Raw genomic sequence first — 20,167 nt, 5'->3', positions numbered from 1 at the left:
TACATCTTATACACAAATGATTCTATTTGATAGTTTTCTTTTTTATCCTATCTTTGTCAGGATTTTTTTATATCACAGTAATGCATACCTGAACCAAGATAGAGACGTATAAAAACCCTCTCAGGAAATATAAATAGCAAAGGGCTCTTTGTGTATTACCTTGAAGAGTTTCCTAGAAATCACCATGAAACCCTCTAGGCTTGCTGTCTTCTAAGGAAGCAGTTCTTCAGTAATTTGTACAACTTTATTCCAAAATGTTTTGGTTTTTTTTTCTTTTCTTTTGAGGGTGAGGGGGTCCCTTCGACCAGTTTGCCTCACTTCAATTAATTCTGATAATGAATGTTTTTCTGAAAAATAGTTCACCTCATCCATATTTTCACATTTAACAGCACAAAGGTGCATGTGATATTCTCTGTTTTCATCTCCAAATCTTACAATTGTTTTATTTTTAATGTTACACATATATGTTTTCTCTTATTTCCTTATCATAAGTGCCAAAAAGTTCCAATATTTAAGTGACATTTTTCAAAGGATCAGCTCATACTTCTTTTTATAAAGCACACTGATTTGGTCTTGCTTTGTTTTGTGGGGCTGAGGAGTTGCTTGGTCGTTTTGCTCACGTGTCTTTAGAATAGGCTGGACCTACCCTGGAAAGTCTCCAACGCAGCCAACATCAGAAACAAAGACGCAAAGACTCCACCGGCCTTACCTCGATGAGCTTTCTTTCGTAGGAGCTTGCGAGTTCTTCAGCAATTTCTCCCGGCTTCTGTTCAGCTACTGTAACTTCTCCATCAACACTCCAAAGATTTGGCACTTTAGAGAAAGAGAGACATGTCATAAATATTTCAACAGTATCGAAAATTATTCTCCCAGTAAAAAAAGAAAAAATTATTCTTTCTCAGATGACTTCAGACTGAAAAAGCTCTCAAGAAAAACACACACACACACTTACTAACTACTTCAACAATGGGACATTTTCACCTAAGTACAATAAAATGAGTGACAAGGCCAGGCATGGTGGTGTGCGCCTGTAGTGTCAGCTGCTCAGGAGGCTGAGGTGAGAGGATCGCTTGAGCCCAGAAGGTGGAGGCTGCCATGAGCTATGATTGTGCCACTGTCATCCAGCCTAGGTGACATAACTAGACTTTGTCACTTAAAAAAAAAAAGCGATAAGCTGTATTTTTAAAATGCAAGAACTGTCATGAGACAGAAGCACAGGAGTCAAGAAATAATCTTGTCACTACTTTCCATTTCAGGAGAAAACAGGCAATGTTTTGGCAGGTTTGGCAAGACATAAGAGCTGGTTGTTTTGGGGGGTGGAGGTTTTGTTTGTTTTTTTGAGATGGGGTCTCCTCTGTCACCCAGGCTGTGTACAGTGGCACAATCAATCATTTAGCTCACTACAGCCTCGAACTCCTGGGCTCAAACGATCCTCCTGCCTCAGCCTCCTGAGTCACTGGGACTGTAGGCATAACCCTGCTGCACCAGGCTAGTTCTTTTTTTGTTTTTTTAGTTTTTGTAGAGACAAGGTCTCACCATGTTGACCAGGCTAGTCTCAAACTCCTGGCCTCAAGTGATCCTCCCTCCTCAGCTTCCCAAAGTGCTGAGACTACAGGTGTGAGCCACTGCATTCAGTCCACTTACATCTTTTATATTTGCCAAGTTCCTTTTTCTACAACAAAAAAGTGATCCAGTGAGGTAAGGCCTGCTGACAGCCAGCTGTGGAGCACTAATGGGGGTCAGAGTATGTGTAAAACCAAGGATTGGCATTTATAAACCACACTTAGGATGACAGCAAGAAAACCTTTAGAAAAACTCGGAAACCAACACAGAACGTCAACGCAAAAGACATGTTAAAGAGACTGGCTCCCAGGTCAGAGCAAGCATGCACACAGACGGCTCTGAGTAGTGTTTCCATGATTATGTATATGCCCATATATGCCCACTCTGCAGGGAAAAACAAATAAAGAAGAACTGAGAATGAACCAGATAGTTCCAAGAAAAGCAGAAAACAAGAACAGGGAAGCCCTCCCACACCAAGGGCAAAGAAAAACATCCACAGCATGTTTAAGAATGTGGATTAGCCTCAAGCCTCAAAACAAGCATCAATGATGCAGGATCAGTTTCCTGTGTGTTCAGGGACAAGAAACCCCTTGGATGCCCTATCAGCTGTATGGAGGGGCAGTGAGGCTAAACAAGGATCTGAGACTAGCCCCCCAGTGATGCGGGTAGCCTTCAGGGAGAAGGTGAAAGTCAGGAAGGCTGAGCAAAACCAGGAGTCAAAACTGATGCAACTAAGCCAGGTGGCTAAGCCTCCTCAGACCACACTGTTAGAGCCCGCCGAAGGCTCAAGACCCTGAGTGACAGCAGGAAACATGCAGAAAGAAGCCCTGAGTCCTGGGCCACGAATGCAGGGAGTGACCCAATCACAACAGATAACCCCAAACAGTTATGGAAAGAAAAACTGTGAAGAACTCTGTAAAGATAAGAGCCTGAACACGGTAATTTACACTCACATCCTCTCAAAATCCCATTAAAATGTCAATTAAGGCCGGGTGCGGTGGCTCACGCCTGTAATGCCAGTACTTTTGGGAGGCCGAGGCGGGTGGATCACTTGAGGTCAGGAGTCCGAAACCAGCCTGGCCAACATGGAGAAACCCTGTCTCTACTAAAAATACAAAAATCAGCTGGACACGGTGGCATGCTCCTGCAATCCCAGCTACTCGGAGGGCTGAAGCAGAAGAGTCACTTAAACCAGGGAGGCGGAGATTGCAGCGAGCCGAGATGGTGCCACTGCACTCCAGCCTGGGCAACAGAGCAAGACTCTGTCCACCCCCACTAAAAAAAAAAAAAAAAAAACAATTAAAATGTTTCCTATGAGGTGATGATGAATATGGTAAGTACCCAGATTTGATCATTAAATTTTGTATACATCTATCATAATATCACACACTACCTCATACATATGCACAATTTATTATGTGTCAAAAATAATAATAAAAGCAAAGAAAAGGTTTTTATAAAGATATTGCTCACAAAAAAAAAAGAATTGGAGAGGAAACAAAAAAAACAAAATTACAGAAGCTGAGAATCAGGTAGATGACTGATAAGTAACTTGACAGACCTGAGAAAATTTCATTCCTAAATAGACATGGATGCCACCAAAATAATATCTGATGAGAATGGAATGATTCACAAAACGCTAATGAACTGTTAGCACAAGACACCTCTGGAAATGACGGTGAACAGAGGACTAGAAAGCAAAAGAAAGGTTTTAAAAGTCTGTTTAAGAAGCGATTAGCAAAATATACATGTTTATTCTCTGGAGAAAACGCTGTAGGTCTGGACTGAGTTGAGGTTGGGGTATTCCATTTTTTTAATGGAGACATAAAAGTAACACACACTGAACTTCTGAGTTTCTCCCACTCTTCTTCCCTCTCCCCAGCCCCACTCATTCCCAGAACAGCAGGCAGACAGCATGTGCCTCTAAGCCAGGGAATGGAAAGGTATTCTCCCAGGAATCTAAAAAAACTTTGGAGACCAGGGGTAGTTCTCCAGTGGAATGGCACAGCCAGATCACCCCAAGAGGCCCAAAGTCAAAGTTCACGGAGCTTTGGATCAATTTCTAACCCCACTCCAACACCTGAGTAGACATCTAGAAATCACATCCCATTTGAGAAAAGCACCTAAGATGAAAGACTGAGACAGGAATAAACAGAGAAAAGCAACTTGCAGGAAAGAGAGACTATTTAGGGAAAACACTTCAAAAGCAAACTGTGGGTAATATTTCCAGAGAGAGAGGAGGAGACAGTGTAGTCATGAAATAAGAATAGGGAGATATTTAAAAAGGAGAAAAAGAAAAACACAAAGCACACAAAAGCCCTTTTACAGAGTGAAACTATAACAGCAGAAATAGAACAAGGACTGTAAAGGAAAGGGTAGCAAAATTTCCAGAAAATAGAGGCAACGAATAACAAAATAGAATACAAGCCTGGGCAACATGGCGAAGCCCCACCTCTGCAAAAACCACAAAAATTAGTATGGTGTGGTGCCACACGCCTGTAGTCCCAGGTACTCGGGGGGCTGAGGTGGAAGGATCGCTTGAGCCTCGGAGGCAGAGGTTGCAGTGAACTGAGATGGCATAGCTGCACTCCATCCTGGGCCACAGAGCAAGACTCTGTCTCAAAAAAAAAAAAAAGAGGTGGGGGGAATAGAGAACTACAAGTCCAAATGGAGAAGAGATCAAGAAAGGAGAAAAAGATAACACACAGAAGAGGAAATCAAAGATATAATTCAGAGCCAACAGACACGAGGGGCAGGATGGAAGAGTTCAATGAATGTCCAGCAAAATGGACAAAAGCAAGCCTCACTCACAGACTTGAGAACACAGGGGACAGAGAAGACAGGCTACCAACTTCTGAAGTGGAAGAAGAATTTTTACAAAGGATAAAAACTAGAAATGGCATAGGGTTTCTAAACAGCAACATGGAAAGCTAGAAAACAATGAAGAAACCTCTTCAACATTCCGAAGAAAAATTATTTTGAGCCTTATACACCCAGGCAAGCCACGTGAGAGGCAGGATAAAGGCATTTTCAAACATGTGACCGTGCAGAAACTTTACCCCGCACATAAAGAAGGGAAGAATTCTAGCAATCGTAATACATAGATCCCAAGATATAGGGGATGCAACACAAAAGGGAGCCAGAGAATACTTCATAGTAACAAAAAAGCATAAACAACCCAAATGGCCATCACCTGGTAAGTGAACAAGATGCGGTCTAGCCATGCAGGGTTGTACTATTCAGCCATGAGAGGAATGAAGAGCCGACTCACGCTGCAACACAGATAGACCGTGAGAGCATTCAGCCAGGGGAAAGAAGCCAGATCCGAAAGGCTGCAGATTACCTGAGCCCACGTACACGAAATGTCCAGAGAAGGTCTTAGTTGCCAGGGTCTGGGGGAAGGAGGGATGAAGACCTACTGCTAAAGGGTATGAGGCTTCTTTGGGGCATGACAAAAATGTTCTGGAATTAGAGAGTGGCGATGGTTGCACAATTTGTGAATATAAAAACCACTGAGGGTCGGGCTTGGTGGCTCACGCCTGTAATCCCAGCACATTGGGAGGTTGAGGTGGGCAGATCACCTGAGGTCAAGTGTTTGAGACCAGCTGGCCAACATGGTGAAACCCTGTCTCTACTAAAAATACAAAAATTAGCCGGGCATGGTGGTGTGCGCCTGTAACCCCAACTACTCGGGAGGCTGAGGCACGACAATCACTTGAACCCGGGAGGCAGAGGTTGCAGTGAGCCGAGATCCCACCATTGCACTACAGCCTGAGCAACAAGAGGAAAACTCCATCTCAAAAACAAACAAACAACAACAAAAAAAAAAAAAAAAAAAAAAACCACCACTAAAATTATGCACTCTCAAAGGCTGAACAGTATGTTATGTGCATTATATCTCAAGAAAGCTGTTAAGAAAAAAAGTGAGTTGGAGAGTGTGGGCCCACCAGCAGCAGGCTTCTGGCTAGAGTAGGCCAGAAGGCACGAGGAGAGACTGCCTTGGGTGCAAGCGGGAGGCGGCCTACAGTGCCTGAAGGCACCAGGGGGATTTACACACTGAGGATGAACTTGGAGTTGAATTAAGTATTAACACCAGAGAAATCAAGAGATCGTGCAGGAAAAACGATCATGCACCTCACAGCTGTAGATAGCATTTCCAGTTATAATAATGTAATCAATGAATACTGATCTAACCAAAATGATGATACGACTGTGCCAGAGGATGGGGAGCTGCGTGTTGCGTGTGTTTTCTGGAGGTGGAGCAGTCAAAGACAGTTACCCTTCCTCTTCCACAATGAGAAATAAGTAACTCCAAAAACTGAAAAATAAAAAAGCGGCAACAGGCATGTTGATCAGAGATATGGAGGCAACAACCCAAAGCATGAGTGGAAAAGCTTCCAAGAGGGGCTTCTGAAGGGTGGGAAGTGGGAGACAGTGACAGCCAGAGGCCTCCTGTCTTTTGTAATAAAGCTAAGAGAACCAATGACTTTATCTATCTACCTGCAAAGTTTTGATTTAAAGACACAAACAAAATTACGTGTAAACTATGATTATATGTTAGTGATATGTAAACTATGTAATCAGAATTTGAGGGGAGCCTGCACTTAGCCATGGGACTTAGAAAAGTCAGGTAAGAGAGCAGTGGAGCCCGTCGGCAGGGCAACCAGGACACAGATACCTGGGCAGGCACCGCAGCATGAAGCTGGCTGCAGCTGCTCAGCAGAGCCTGGTGCTAATACATACGCAAAATGGCGAACTCACAGCCCTGCTCTACCCGTGACTCCAAATGATCTCTTCATCTTGCCCAGGCCCAGGCTGCTGCCCTCTGCAAGGAGGTCCTGCTCATCACAATTCATTCAACCCGCTTCAAGTCCACACATCTCATTAGCAATCACGCCACTGGCCTCCTGTCCCCAAGGCACCAGCCCCGTCCCCAAGGCACCAGCCCCTCTAGGACTATATTTAAGAAGAATCAGCAACGTTCAACACTGGTGGGGGTAGAGGTGCAGAAATAAGCTTTTGACCTTGAAGGCTTGGGGAAAGACCCTGGACAGTCATGAATTTACTTAAGTTATCTCAGCAACTAGCCAGTCAACCTTCCCCTGCAACTACCTGACTTCCTTGCTGCCCTGGTTCAGTTTTAGCAAGCATGCCAAAAATCTCAATTCCATGTATGAAATAATACAAAATTAAGCCTAACTATATCATACTTTTCCCATCAGTAAGCAGCTTCGAAGATGGACCCCAGGCAGGGCACAGTGGTTCACACCTGAAATCCCAGCACTTCGGGAGGCTAAGGCAGGCGGATCACTTGAGGTTAGGAGTTCAACACCAGCCTGCCCAACAGGTGAAACCCTGGTCTCCACTAAAAATACAAAAATTAGTCGGGCATGGTGGCACATGCCTGTAATTCCAGCTACTCAGGAGGCTTAGGCAGGAGAATCACTTGAACCCAGGAGGCGGAGGTTGCAGTGAGCTGAGATCACGCCACTGCACTCCAGCCTGAGCAACAGAGTGGGACTCTGTCTCAAAAAAAAAAAAAGATGGTTCCAATATATTACATTCAACAAAGATGGTTCCAATTCCCCCTGCCCCTTGGTATTCACATTCTTATATAATCCCTACCCCTTGAGCATAGGCTGGACTTACCTCCAATAAACAGACTATGTTTATTGACTCACCTCCAATAAACAGACTATGGCAGAAGTGATGGGGTTTCACCACTGAGATTAAGTTATAAAGACTGCAGCTTCTGCGTGAGGTTGCCTTTCTTGTTCATTTATTCTTACGAGCTTCCTACGGAGAGAACCTCATGGCAAGGAACTGATGCACGCAGCCAACAGCCCCCATGAGCCACATGAGGGCAGTGCACCCTCCTCCAGTGGAGCCTTGGGACAACTGCAGCCTCCAACTGACACCATGATAGAGCCTTAGGGGAGACCCTGAGCCAGGCATGTGGCTAAGCCACACCCAGGCTGTCTATCCCACACAAAGATTGTAAATGTTTGTTGTTTTAAGCCATCTAACTGTGAGGTAATTTGTTACACAACACTAGTTAACCAACGTAGAGTCTTTAATCATTCCATAGTTACTTCTTGAGAGACCACTTTATTTATTGATTGATTTTTTTGAGAGTCTCGTTCTGTTACCCAGGCTGGAGTGCAGTGGCGCGATCTTGACTCACTGCAACCTCCACCTCCCCAGTTCAAGCCATTCTCCTGCCTCAGCCTCTTGAGTAGCTGGGATTACAGGCACACACCACCACGCCCAGCTAATTTTTTGTATTTTTAGTAGAGATGGCATTTCACCACATTGGCCAGGTGGGTCTCGAATGCCTGACCGCAGGTGATCTACCCGCCTTGCCCTCCCAAAGTGCTGGGATTACTGACATGAGCCACTGTGCCCAGCCGAGAGACCACTTTAAATTAGACTGAATTAGACCATGAAGTTACGGAGATGGTGATATCATTTCATGTAGATGACATGCACAAAAAAATAAAAATATAAATATAAATAAGAGGTAAATGTGCCATGTTGCTCCACAGCATAAGGATTAATATTTACAAAGTGAGGGAATCGACTGAACAGGTTAGACATCTCCCACCTCTCAACTGCCAAAGGTGAGTATGTGGGGTCAAGGCATGAGAGACCATTCATCCCATGAGGCTAAGTTCATGCAAGCACAACATCGGATTTACTTTCAAGTCGAGAAGGTTCAATTTGCCTTGGGAGTAAAAGAACATCTGGGTATTAAGGAAGGCAGCACAATTAAAGTCTGAGTAACGTCAAGTCATTTGAGAGACAAAAATAACAGATGACAACACCATTCTACACTCTTTGCACATCCCCCCAATAAACCAATCAATTCGTAAAGAATCAATTGTGACTGAATTCTGAAAGTCAAATCTAAACAATAAATACAACATTTGCAACTGATCAAACTACAACTTTTCTAAGTTGCATCTTTCCTGAGGGTGATTTATGGGTTTTAAAACTGAAAGAACGGGGCTGGACGTGGTGGCTCGCATCTGTAATCTCTAGGACTTTGGGAGGCCAAGGTGGGTGGATCACTTGAGGTCAGGAATTTGAGACCAGCCTGGCCAACATGGTGAAACCCCATCTCTACTTAAAATACAAAAATTAGCTGGGCGTGGTGGTGCGTGCCCGCAGTCCCAGCTACTCGGAAGGCTGAGGCAGGAGAATCGCTTGAACCTGGGAGATGGAAACTGCAGCGACCCAAGATCGCACCACTGCACTCCAGCCTGGGCAACAGAGTGAGACCCCATCTCAAATAATAATAATGATGATGATGATGATGATGATGATGATGATGATGTAAAGTAAAATGGAAAGAATGACAATTTAATACCCCAAGAGAAAAACATACTTCTCTATTCATGTCGATGATAGCTCACACTGACTTCAAAAGTAGAAGGCTTCAAGACATTGGTTAGCAATGCAATCTGAAACGCATTAACAATTTCTGCCCATATTCTGAGTTACCTTGACAGTGTTCAGAAATTTGTATTTTGCCCTGGTCAAGGACTGCATGAAAAGTACACCTGCTGGAATCCAAGAAGACAGAAGCTTTTATCTACATGGCTGGATATTTCCATGTTCAATCAGAAACTTACATTGTGCTTTAAGCACAATGTAGAAAGATAGGTCAATAAGACCTATCTTATTGTCACAGAAATCAAAATAATGATACTGCTTCCATTTACATAGCACTGCAGATTACACATTATTTTCACATCAAAATCTCACTGGAGCCTCCAAGCAGGATTCAGTCTGGCCATTTTAATCTCGTGCCAAATGTGAAGATGGTGACGCTATTAACTGGGATTTCCCATTGAGCCAATCAACCTAGTTAACATCTACCTTATTCACGGGAAAAATCCGCACTCTACTTACCTGCCTATACTCTGAATAGTCAGCAACTTTCTCCTGTGTCTCCCTGATGGCATAATTATAAAAGTTCCACTCCAAATGGGAAAATAATAATTTGGCAAAAACAAGAAGCCTTCTCTCCTTATATTCAAATAGACAGGGAGACTGTGTTTGGTAGAAGTATATAGACATTTATGTTCAACAAGAACTAATTTTCATGTTCCAGAAAAGCTGTCGGTTAGTCAGTACCATCAGCAGGTCATCTAAACTTAGAGAACATTCATAACTTTTCATCTCATCGCAGCCGGCCACATCTGTTTGGGGGTATCTGTGTTAAGTCGTCTAAAATAGGTAGAAACTGTGCTGAGCTTGCTAGCAGGCACCAGAGAGCACATAGGGTTTTCTGTCTAAATTAAGTGAAACTTCTGATACCATGGAGAGCGGCATGGCAAACAGTATGATGAGGTTACTGTTTTGCTTTCAATGTGAACAAGCTGAGCATGACCCAGATGCAAACAGTGTGAGATGCTGGTGGCGAAAATAAAGAATCATTTTAAATTCAGAGATGGTTTTCCAGGACATTCAAATGCATAAAATGAGGTATGCCCGGGTCCCATAACAACGGGCAAGGTTCTGTGTCTTGGGAAATTTGGGACACTTTACAGTTCCGAAGGAGAAAGGACCCTTCCAGGTGAGATGCCAATGATGTCTACAAGACACCGGTTACCCACAGTGTTCCAACAAAGGAAATGGTCTTCCTAACAGTAACATCCACCATCTTCAAGTGCTCACTGTAGCAAAGGGAGAAACACGGGCAACAAGACCCCGGAGCTCTGCGATGAAACAGACCCTGGGAGTCAAAGTCTGGCTCTACCGCTTAGCAGGGGTGACTCTGGGCAAGTATTTCATTTAGTTCCTACACAACTAGCTACTGAAGGTTCATTACCTGCCAGGTACCAGGCACTAGAGATACAGGGATGTATCAAGGGGGGTAAAAGTGAGTGCCAATATGAAGCTTCTGTTCCAGTGAGGAGACTCAGAGACCCAAGAAGTGACTATTTAATATGCCAGGCCAGAGGAAGGGCTAGAGGAAGTTAAAGTGTGAGAAAATGATGGTGGCAAGTGCTAGTTAAATAAGGTTCGAAGAAAGCCCTCGCTAGTGAGGAGCTGTCTGAGCAGAGACTGGGACAAGGCAGGAGAGTGAGCTCCGCACAGCCCTGGAGAGAACGTTCCCGGGAACCGCAAATGCAAAGGGCCTGGGGCGGGCACCCACGTGTTCTACCAACAGTGAGGAGGCCCCGTGTGGCTAAAGGATAATGAAGGAGGGAGACATTGGTAGGAAATGAGACCAGAGAGGGGACAGTAAGGGTTTGCAGGCTATGGTATTTTATTCTGAGCAAAACAAGCAGCCCCTGGAGGATTCAGAAGTGCGATGATTGGACGTTTTTAGGGATCACTCCACAGGGTATATGCAGTGCAGAGGCTGGGAGGTAGAAGCCAGGGAGTAAACAGCTCAGATCTCCCTCCAAAAGATAACTTGCCGTTCCATTGCAAGGAATGCGGTTACCCAACAGCCTCCAGCTACAGCACCTTCCAGAGGCGCTGCTCTTTCCGGACAGCCCTGGTCAACAGCTGAGCACACATGGCTGCTCCTGCAGGATGAGGGAGGTTCCAGTGCCCTGCCATGGTCTTGGGCTCCAGCACAAACACAAATCCACAGGCAGCAATAAAGGTGCTAAGGGGCTACTGCCTAAAGGACCCCAGGAGCACATCACAGCCTGGACAATTTAACCATCCCGCTTGAGAATCCAAACACCACGGCATGAAATCTCTATTTCAGAGCTGAGAAAATGGAGGGCTGGGTTTTAGAAAATGCTGTCAATGATGAACCCAGTGATGAAAACCCCAGCCTGCTTAATTTCAAAATCCCCCGCTTGGGAACATCCAAGGCCGTGTGTTAAACACCAAAGGGAGCCTACTCCCCTGCATGCCACACATACACACACACACACACACACACACACACACACTCGCACCCATGCTAACATTTTTGGTTGTCTACTCATAATTTAAGAAAACTATAAATTTTAACCTTTCCAAATGCTTTAAAAACACATTATACGAACCTACTTCCCAGGTAATGGATTCTCCACTAAAAAGCAAGGGGTTCCAGTGATACCCAAGCCAAGGAAACACTACCCAAAAAGTACAGACTGGGCTGCGCAGAGTGGCTCACTGTGATCCCAGCACTTTGGGAGGCTGAGGCAGGTGGATCACTTGAGATCAAGAGTTCGAGACCAGCCTGGCCAACACGGTAAAACCCCATCTCCACTAAAAATACAAAATTAGCCAGGCGTGGTGGTGGGTGTCTGTAATCCCAGCTACTCAGGAGGCTGAGGCAGGAGAATCACTTGAACCCAGGGGGCAGAGGTTGGAGTGAGCTGAGATTGTGCCACTGCACTCCAGCCTGGGTGGCAGAGCAAGACTCCATCTCAAAGAAAAAAAAAAATTTACATACTTGACTGTATCCCTCAAGAACAAGACCAAGAACCACGTTGTCTGAGTGGGATATTCTTTTTTTTTTTTTAATAATAGATGGAGAATTGCAGATGATCAATGGTGTGGGCAGAGACACACGCCATCTCTGGGTTCAAATTTTGGCTCTATCACAGTGACACTATAATTCATAATAGCAAATATATATTATTTCATTTTGCAACATTTCCTGGCATACAGCTCTGCAGTCCCTTGGAATCTCCTAAGTGACAGGTGTTGTTTTGTAAGCTACTGAGATGACTGGTAGACCATGGTCTCCAGAGGGGCTGGTTGGTCGGAAGCACAGGTGACAACATGGACTTGCAACTGAAATCCGAAATAGGGGCAGTCCTGGGGCACTAAGCCCTTACCCTATGACGTCCTGTCAGAATTGAACTGTAGGGAGCCCGGTTGCTGTTGGAGAATTGCCTAGTGTGGAAGAAACCCCCATACGTGTGGCGGCAAAAATGGTGTGTTGAGAGTGGTGTGAGTATAAACGGAAAAACAACCTGAAGCTGGACACGGCAGCTCACACCTGCAATCCCAGCACTTTGGGAGGCTGAGGCAGGAGGATCGCTTGAGCCCAGTAGTTCAAGACCAACCTGGGCAACATGGTGAGACCCTGTCTCTATCTTAAAAAAAGAAAAAAGAAAAACACAATTTGTTTTTCCCTATAGGTGTCACTAACTAGCAGCTCTTGGACTCATTACTTCCTTTCTCTGAACCTCAGTTTCCTCATTTGTAAAATGGGGATAATGGTAACTCTTGTGAGAATTAAACATGAGAAAAATAGAAATTACTTTCTATTCTCATGCCAAGTGTCAAAGATATGAGAGTTTTCTTTTTTTGAGACAGGGTGTCTCACTGTCACCCTGACTGGAGTGCAATGATACAATCATGGCTTACTGCAGTCTCGGCCTCCCAAGTAGCTGGGACTACAGGCGTGTGCCATCAAACCCAGATAATTAATTTTGCAACTTTTTTTTTTTTTTTTTTGGTAGCGTTGAGGTTTCGCCATGTTTCCTAGGCTGGTCTCAAACTCCTAGGCACAATTGATCCACCCACCTCGGCCTCCCAATGTGCTAGGATTATAGGCATGAGCCACTGTGCCTGGCCGACGTGAGAATTTTTTAAAAGCCAAATACAAGAGTGACAGCCTGCCCTCTTTTTAAAATCAGAACACCTGTCCATTAAGTTTCATGTCTCATGTGTCTTTCCTAAGAAATCTGCTCACCTGTTTCGAAGCTGCGTCTCTCTTCCAAGAGATCAGCTAAATATATAACGCATCCACGGGGACAGCTGGGAGTGGCTGTTGCATAAAATCAAAGCTGTTATCACACCCTTCCCCAGCCACAGTCCCACCTGCTCATGTGATGGAGCCCAGCAGAGGCTTCGATGGAAACTTTAGACTCATGTTTCTCCCCGCCAAGTGAAAAGCAGTTTGACAGTGAAAACTTCTTTGCTGGAATAAAACAAGCGGACAGCTGTGCCAGACAGAGTGATTTCCTGCCCTGAAACAAGTGGTGCAAAAGTATTTGCTCGAAAGAACTCTGGGCCCTAACTGCACTCTACAGACCCAAAAAAGGAAGTGTCAGCTTGTCAGCAAAGGGACAGGGTATCATGGATCACCCCAAATGCTGTTTTTAAACCAGCTCATTCCAAACAGAAACAAAAACAAAAACAGAAAACAGCTCATTCCAAACAGCAGATGTAGCTGGGTTCAAAAATTAAACTAGTAACAGAAATGCATGTAGTATGGTTCTATTTTGGTGAGAGTGGAAAGGTATCATCCAGGTATGTACACGGAGGTCTGAGCACAAAGGACACACTCAGGCTGTTAACTGTTGTGCCCTGGGATATGGAGGGCAATAGATCAATAGATAATAAGTGTTTTCATCCTAAACCTGTGAAGCTTTTTTTTTTTTTTTTTGAAACAGAGTCTCGTTGGAGTGCAGTGGCATGATCTCGGCTCACTGCAACCTATGCCTCCCGGGTTCAAGAGATCCTCCTCCCTCAGCCTCCCAAGTAGGTGGAACTACAGGCACTTGCTATCACATCCGGCTAATTTTTGTATTTTCAGTAGAGACAGGGTTTCACCTTGTTAGCCAGGCTCGTCTCAAGCTCCTGACTGCAGGCAACCCTCTGGCTTTAGCCTCCCAAAGTGCTAGGATTACAAACGTGAGCCACAGCACCCGGCCCTGTGGAGCATTTCTATTTGGTGCAATAAGCACATGTGACTTCTGCAATTCATTCTTAAAGCAGCAGAGTTATACATATCAGAGGCGGAAACTGTTGTTTGTAAGGCCTGGGTTTATGGAACAAAGCCTTCCTCGGGAAATTACTGTGCAACCTGCCCTTAAGAAGAGAACCTTGGAATTTCAAAAGCCCATGCAGAGGATTTCACAGAACTGCCTCAATGCTAGGACTCTATGCCATACCACAGGCAGTTAGATATGGGGCAGCTAAAAAACGATGCATGTCAACAGAGTGAGGACACAACACTGCAAAAGGCACAGGGGCTGGGGCCAGACAGACCTGGGCTCAAATCGTGGCTCAGCCACTTTCTGCAAGGGGCTCAGCTGGCCGGCACACAGTCTCCTGCCCAGAACGAAGAGAATAATCACACCTTTCTTGCAGGTTAACATCAGAGGAGGCATCAAGGAAGAGCTGAATCAATCAGAAGGGTGCCTGGTCCGGAAAGTATGCTCCATGGATGGCAATGGTGGTGGAGGTCATTGGAGTCATTAATAGAACATCAGATCATGACCTTGACCGTCTACCTAGATTAGAAGCTTCAAAAGGGCAAAGACTCCATCTAGTTTCTCAGAACCCATGAAACATCCACAAATTGGACTCTCATTCCTTCCTGACTGAATTACTGACCAATACCTCACTTGAGCCTGACTGTAAAAACTTAGCAAAAAATATATATATATGTATCAGTCAACAAAGACAAAATTTGTCACTCTCACTAGGGATGCCATCCAACTAACAAGGTACATTTAGCATGGCTTTATAATGTTTTCTCTTTGTTTCTTTCAAAAGTTTATTTTCTCAAATTATATAAGTAACATATGTTCACTGCAGGGAAAATATATGTCCATTTTTAAATGTGTATGGCCCTGTTGTACACATGCCAGACCCCTGCATGTCAAGGAATAGGGACAGGGTATAAATCCCAACCAGGCCAACAAGTTGTATGATAATCTGTTAGATTTCTAGAGAGCTCATTCTCTCTCCTCGGGTCCATACAACTATTCAAGATGTTGGGGCCAGGCACGGTGGCTCACACCTGTAATTCCAGCACTTTTGTAGGCCAAGGCGGGCGGGCCACCTGAGGTCAGGAGTTTGAGACTAGCCTGGCCAACATGGCAGAACCCCGTCTCTACTAAAAATATAAAAATTAGCTGGGTGTGTTGGTGGCTATAATACCAGCTACTCAGGAGGCTGAGGCAGAAGAATCACTTGAACCCAGGAGGCAGAGGTTGCAGTGAGCCGAGATCATGCCACTGCACTCCAGCTTGGGTGACAGAGTGAGATCCTGTCTCAAAAAAAAAAAAAAAAAAAAAAGGTGGACAACAGTCCAAGAAGAGAGGACATGACAATAATAACAATGTCAGTTAATATTTCACTGGAGGCTGGCTAAGCGCCCAGCACCATGGCAAGCACTTTACATGCTCTGATCCAGTTCATCTGGCTTCCCATTCTGCACATGAAGGAGCTGAGTCTACTGCATTCAAAAGATAATACATAGAAACAAAAGGTAGTTTCATAGTTGCCAAGGGCTGCAGGGAGAGGTGAGTGACTGCAAATAGGAACAGGATCTCATCAAAATGTTCTGGAGTTGGACAGTGGTGATGGTTGCACAACTCTGTGAATACACGGAAAACCAATGAATTATACACTTAGAACACGTGAACTGCATGGTTTGTGAATGCCATCTGTATTAAAACAATTCAAATGCCTAAGTCCAGAGCACAGAAAGTGCAGGTCACTCTTCATCACTGCCCTGGTCTCCTCACCACTGTCACAGATTTATGTACTCTTACTGGTTTTGTTTTCTATCAGAGACAAATGGCACAGCTTGCCGTGTTGCTACCTCTTACTCCGCGACAGGCCTGCGCTCTCATCCCGCCGGTGCACACAGACCAGCCCCGTTCTTTGTCATCGCTGCATTTTAGGATCGAACCAACGATCTATTCCACCAGCCTTTTATTGATCCCAATTCAAATAACACCACCATCTACAGCCTCGTGCCTGTCTCTCTGTGCATGTGCTTAAGTATCTCTTTGGGACGAATGTCTAGAAATGAAGCTGCTGAGTCAAAGGGGATGCAGTTTAAATTTTGATAGCTGACAAATTCCCAGGGAGTGTTCTGTGACCTTGAACAGTCACCTCACTTCCTAGAGCCTGGGTCTCCTCATTTATCAAACCAAGGGGAAGACTTTGAGTCAATTTCAGTTCTAACATTCACTTTTTAAACAAGATCCAGAGGATGAATGACAAACAGCAAAGCAGAGCTGGGACACGTGCACAGACCCGAGCTCAACAACCACTCACTTCAGCCGGGGACGCGCGCACAGACCAGAGCTCAGAGCAAACACTTACTTCAGCCGGGGACGCGTGCACAGACCCGAGCTCAGCAAACACTCACTCCAGCCGGGGACGTGCACACAGACCCGAGCTCAGCAAACACTCACTCCAGCCGGGGACACGTGCAGACCCGAGCTCAGCAAACACTCACTCCAGCCAGGGACGCATGCACAGACCCGAGCTCAGCAAACACTCACTCCAGCCGGAGACGCACGCACAGACCGGAGCTCAGAGCAAACACTTACTCCAGCCGGGGACGCGCGCACAGACCGGAGCTCAGAGCAAACACTCAATCCAGCCGGGGACGCACGCACAGACCGGAGCTCAGAGCAAACACTTACTCCAGCCGGGGGCGCGCACACAGACCCGAGCTCAGCAAACACTCACTCCAGCCGGGGACGCACGCACAGACCGGAGCTCAGCAAACACTCACTCCAGCGGGGGGCGCGCACACAGACCCGAGCTCGGCAAACACTCACTCCAGCCGGGGACACGTGCACAGACCGGAGCTCAGAGCAAACACTTACTCCAGCCGGGGACGCGTGCACAGACCCGAGCTCAGCAAACACTCACTCCAGCCGGGGGCGCGCACACAGACCCGAGCTCAGCAAACACTCACTCCAGCCGGGGACGCACGCACAGACCGGAGCTCAGCAAACACTCACTCCAGCCTGGGGCGCGCACACAGACCAGAGCTCAGCAAACACTCACTCCAGCCGGGGACACATGCACAGACCGGAGCTCAGAGCAAACACTCACTCCAGCCGGGGACGCGCGCACAGACCCGAGCTCAGCAAACACTCCCTCCAGCCGGGGACGCGTGCACAGACCGGAGCTCAGCGAACACTCACTCCAGCTGGGGGCACGTGCACAGACCGGAGCTCAACAAACATTCACTTCAGCCGGGGACGCGTGCACAGACCCAAGCTCATAGCAAACATCCACTCCAGCCGGGGACCTGGCTAAGAAAGCCCTGGAGAGCAAGCAGACGGAGAAGGTGGAACGCACTCCAAGAGACCAGGAGGACATGGATGCCCTCACCCCACATGAGAGAAAAGAGAAGCTCAGAAGGCAAAGACAAATCATCTGCAAGGGACTGGGCTTTGTGGAGAGACTTCAAGACAACAACAGATAACATGGGCCAGCGCCTCAAGCCGCATGGGAAGGAAGCCCAAAGCCAAGAATACAAAGTCCTCAAGGAGCACCAGGCGCACAATCGATGAAGGATGAGAAGGAAGACGTTAACAGGGAGGTTAAAAAAACAACAAAAATCTCACACAGTTCATGTTGGAAATCCAGAATCTATCCCTGCTCCAGGAACCTACAAGGAAAACAATGTCAAGGCTGGAACAAGGACGCCTGTAGCACCAGCAGAAGAGGACTCATCATCCCTGAAACCCAAGGTCAAGGCAAAGTCTCATGTTTCAAGGGGATAAAAAAGATAGGTTTAAAAAAGAAATCACGTTGAAAGCTCACTTCCCTTATGAATTCTGAAGAATGCCATAGGGTCAGGTCACAATGGAGAGAAAAAAGGGGTCACAGAGAAGTGCTTGTGAAGCCTCAGTGTGGCAGCTGTCTCCTGCGGGAACAGAAGAGAAGAGTGGAGGAACGTGGCCGCGCATCAGCAGGAGCAAAGACCTGAGCGGCTGCATTCATGGGGCAGAGGCAGAGGCAGCGGGGGATTAGGGGATTAGGGGGTGGCAGGGCACTTTGATGTGGCGGTGACCTGAGCAGAGAGGTCCATTATATCAGCAGGGCTCAAAGGGGGACCCTGAACCACGCTCATCAAAGTCACATGGGGAGGGCTGGGAGGGAAGGGGAAACTTGTTACAATGCAGATTCGTGGGTCTCGGTTCCCAGAAATGAATTCTGTGGATCTGAGACGAGGGCCAGGAATCTGCATTTTAATAACTATCCAGGGTGATTTTGATGTACCTTACAGTTTGAAGACTAGCATTAGGTGATGAGAAAATGTCCCAAAGGTAAGAAAAACTAGAAAATAGGAAAACAATCATATTCAAGGGCTCTCATCCATAAAGCCACACGTGACCCTGGGCTGGCTTCAATCCGCTCCTCAGTCCTCTGAGCCACAGCTCTCATAAAAGCTGCGGGGAGCCAGGTGGGGGGTGCGGGCTGGAGGAGGCAGAGAAACATCCTAGCATCCCCCTCACCCAGCAGAACTAGGGCTTGCTCAGGCTGGAGGCAGGGGCAGAGAGGAGGAGGACACCTTCTTAGCCAGTGGCTACACCAAGCCAGCACAGCCAATGCTGCCTCCTCTCAAAGACGGGGCAGAACGAGCAGCCAGGTGGCCCAGCTGTAATCATGCTGTATTTTAAACGATTCCCATGTACACCTGGAAGCGGAGTGCATTTTTTTCCCCACGTTGAGAAGGAGACCTTGACAAATCGGAACGATATAATAAATGACAAACCAGAGGCTATTTCAAAAGCCCACGGAGATGATGTACAGCCTAGACAACTTCCCGGAAAATCTTAATTATGTCTAGGAAGCCAAAGCAAGGAAGCTCTGGGGAAGCAGAGGGCAGGAGAGAGAGGAGGGGGAATCTGGGGAGGGAGGTGTGGCACTCCTGCCAGAGGGCTGAATCCAGCTCTCTGTCTGCTGATGGAACAACTCTTGTCTGCGGAGGATCTCTTTGTACCAGGCTATCATAGTGAGAGAGAATGACACAAGACACAAGTCCTCCTCCGACAGAGACTCAGGGAAATTTCCCAAGGGAGGCTGGAAGTCCTCCTTGGTGTCTCATTATATATTAGATAAAAAATAACAACGCTCTCCACACTGGGCACCTTTAACAGAGGAGACGTCTGATTCAGGAACTACCTCCCAAACCCTTACAAGTTCCACGTTTCCTCTGAGCTACTAAGATGGAAAGGCAGCGAAGCACCATTCACTCTCCAAGAAGGCTCTGGAATTCTGATGCCACCACTGCATTTGCTGCCCCAGTATATACATTGTGAGCGACTGCCATGGGTCAGGGCCCTGGGACCTGTGGGGAGTGGAACATGAGAGCCAGTTCTGCTGAGCACTTACATCTGGCTTGCAGCAAATGACCAGATAAGTAAGGAGAATTTCCGGGAGTAACAATTTCTATGCAAAACATACACTGGAGAGGGTGCCTCAGGAGAGCTCCTGCAGACATGGAGGCTGGGCCTCTGTGGGGAGACCTCAACCACACAGAGAACTGACTGACTCGAAGCTCCATCATGGGGCTATCACGGGGGGAATGTTCTGGCAAAGGGAATGGCAAGCGCGATGACATGGGAACGCGGGACTTCTTCCGGGAACAGAAAGGCCACTGTGACTGAAAGAAGGTACACACAGAGACGAGCTGACAGGTCAGAGCAGGACGGCAGGTGGCGGCAGATGACACGGGGCTGGAGGCTGCAGGGGAAACTTCACATCTTATTCTCAGGATGAGGCAAAGCCGGTGGAGGCCTTTCATCAGGGGAGCCGGGAGCTGTGACCTGTTTGCTGATTGCTAAATCACTCTGGCTGCTGTGTGAAGAGTAGACTGCACAGGAGCCAGGATGGAAAGCAGGTGACCAGCTCAGAGCTACAATAGCAT

The 20,167-nt window shown here is 46.5% G+C and overlaps 1 protein-coding gene across 15 annotated transcripts in view; it reads right to left on the bottom strand.

The window, feature by feature from the left end:
- The window catches only part of SNX29 (sorting nexin 29), a 592,115-nt gene that overhangs the window by 295,069 nt on the left and 276,879 nt on the right, over positions 1–20,167 (bottom strand). For 11 of the 15 annotated variants that reach the window (XR_010152279.1, XR_010152276.1, XR_010152275.1 and 8 more), the window contains one exon: positions 710–813. Coding sequence is in view for 8 of the 15 variants with exons in the window: in XM_024349767.2 (XP_024205535.1) it covers positions 710–813 (104 nt within the window). In the remaining 7 variants the exon portion in view is untranslated. Of the gene's footprint in view, positions 1–408; positions 814–20,167 lie in introns of those variants that run through there. The other 4 variants (XR_010152277.1, XR_010152274.1, XM_063796684.1 and 1 more) reach the window with 1 other exon arrangement.

Source organism: Pan troglodytes, chromosome 18 (genome assembly GCF_028858775.2).
Source record: "Pan troglodytes isolate AG18354 chromosome 18, NHGRI_mPanTro3-v2.0_pri, whole genome shotgun sequence".
In the NCBI taxonomy this organism is placed as follows: domain Eukaryota; kingdom Metazoa; phylum Chordata; class Mammalia; order Primates; family Hominidae; genus Pan; species Pan troglodytes.
The sequence above is the reverse complement of the archived record's forward strand: the minus strand, read 5'-3'. Positions and strand labels throughout refer to the sequence as shown.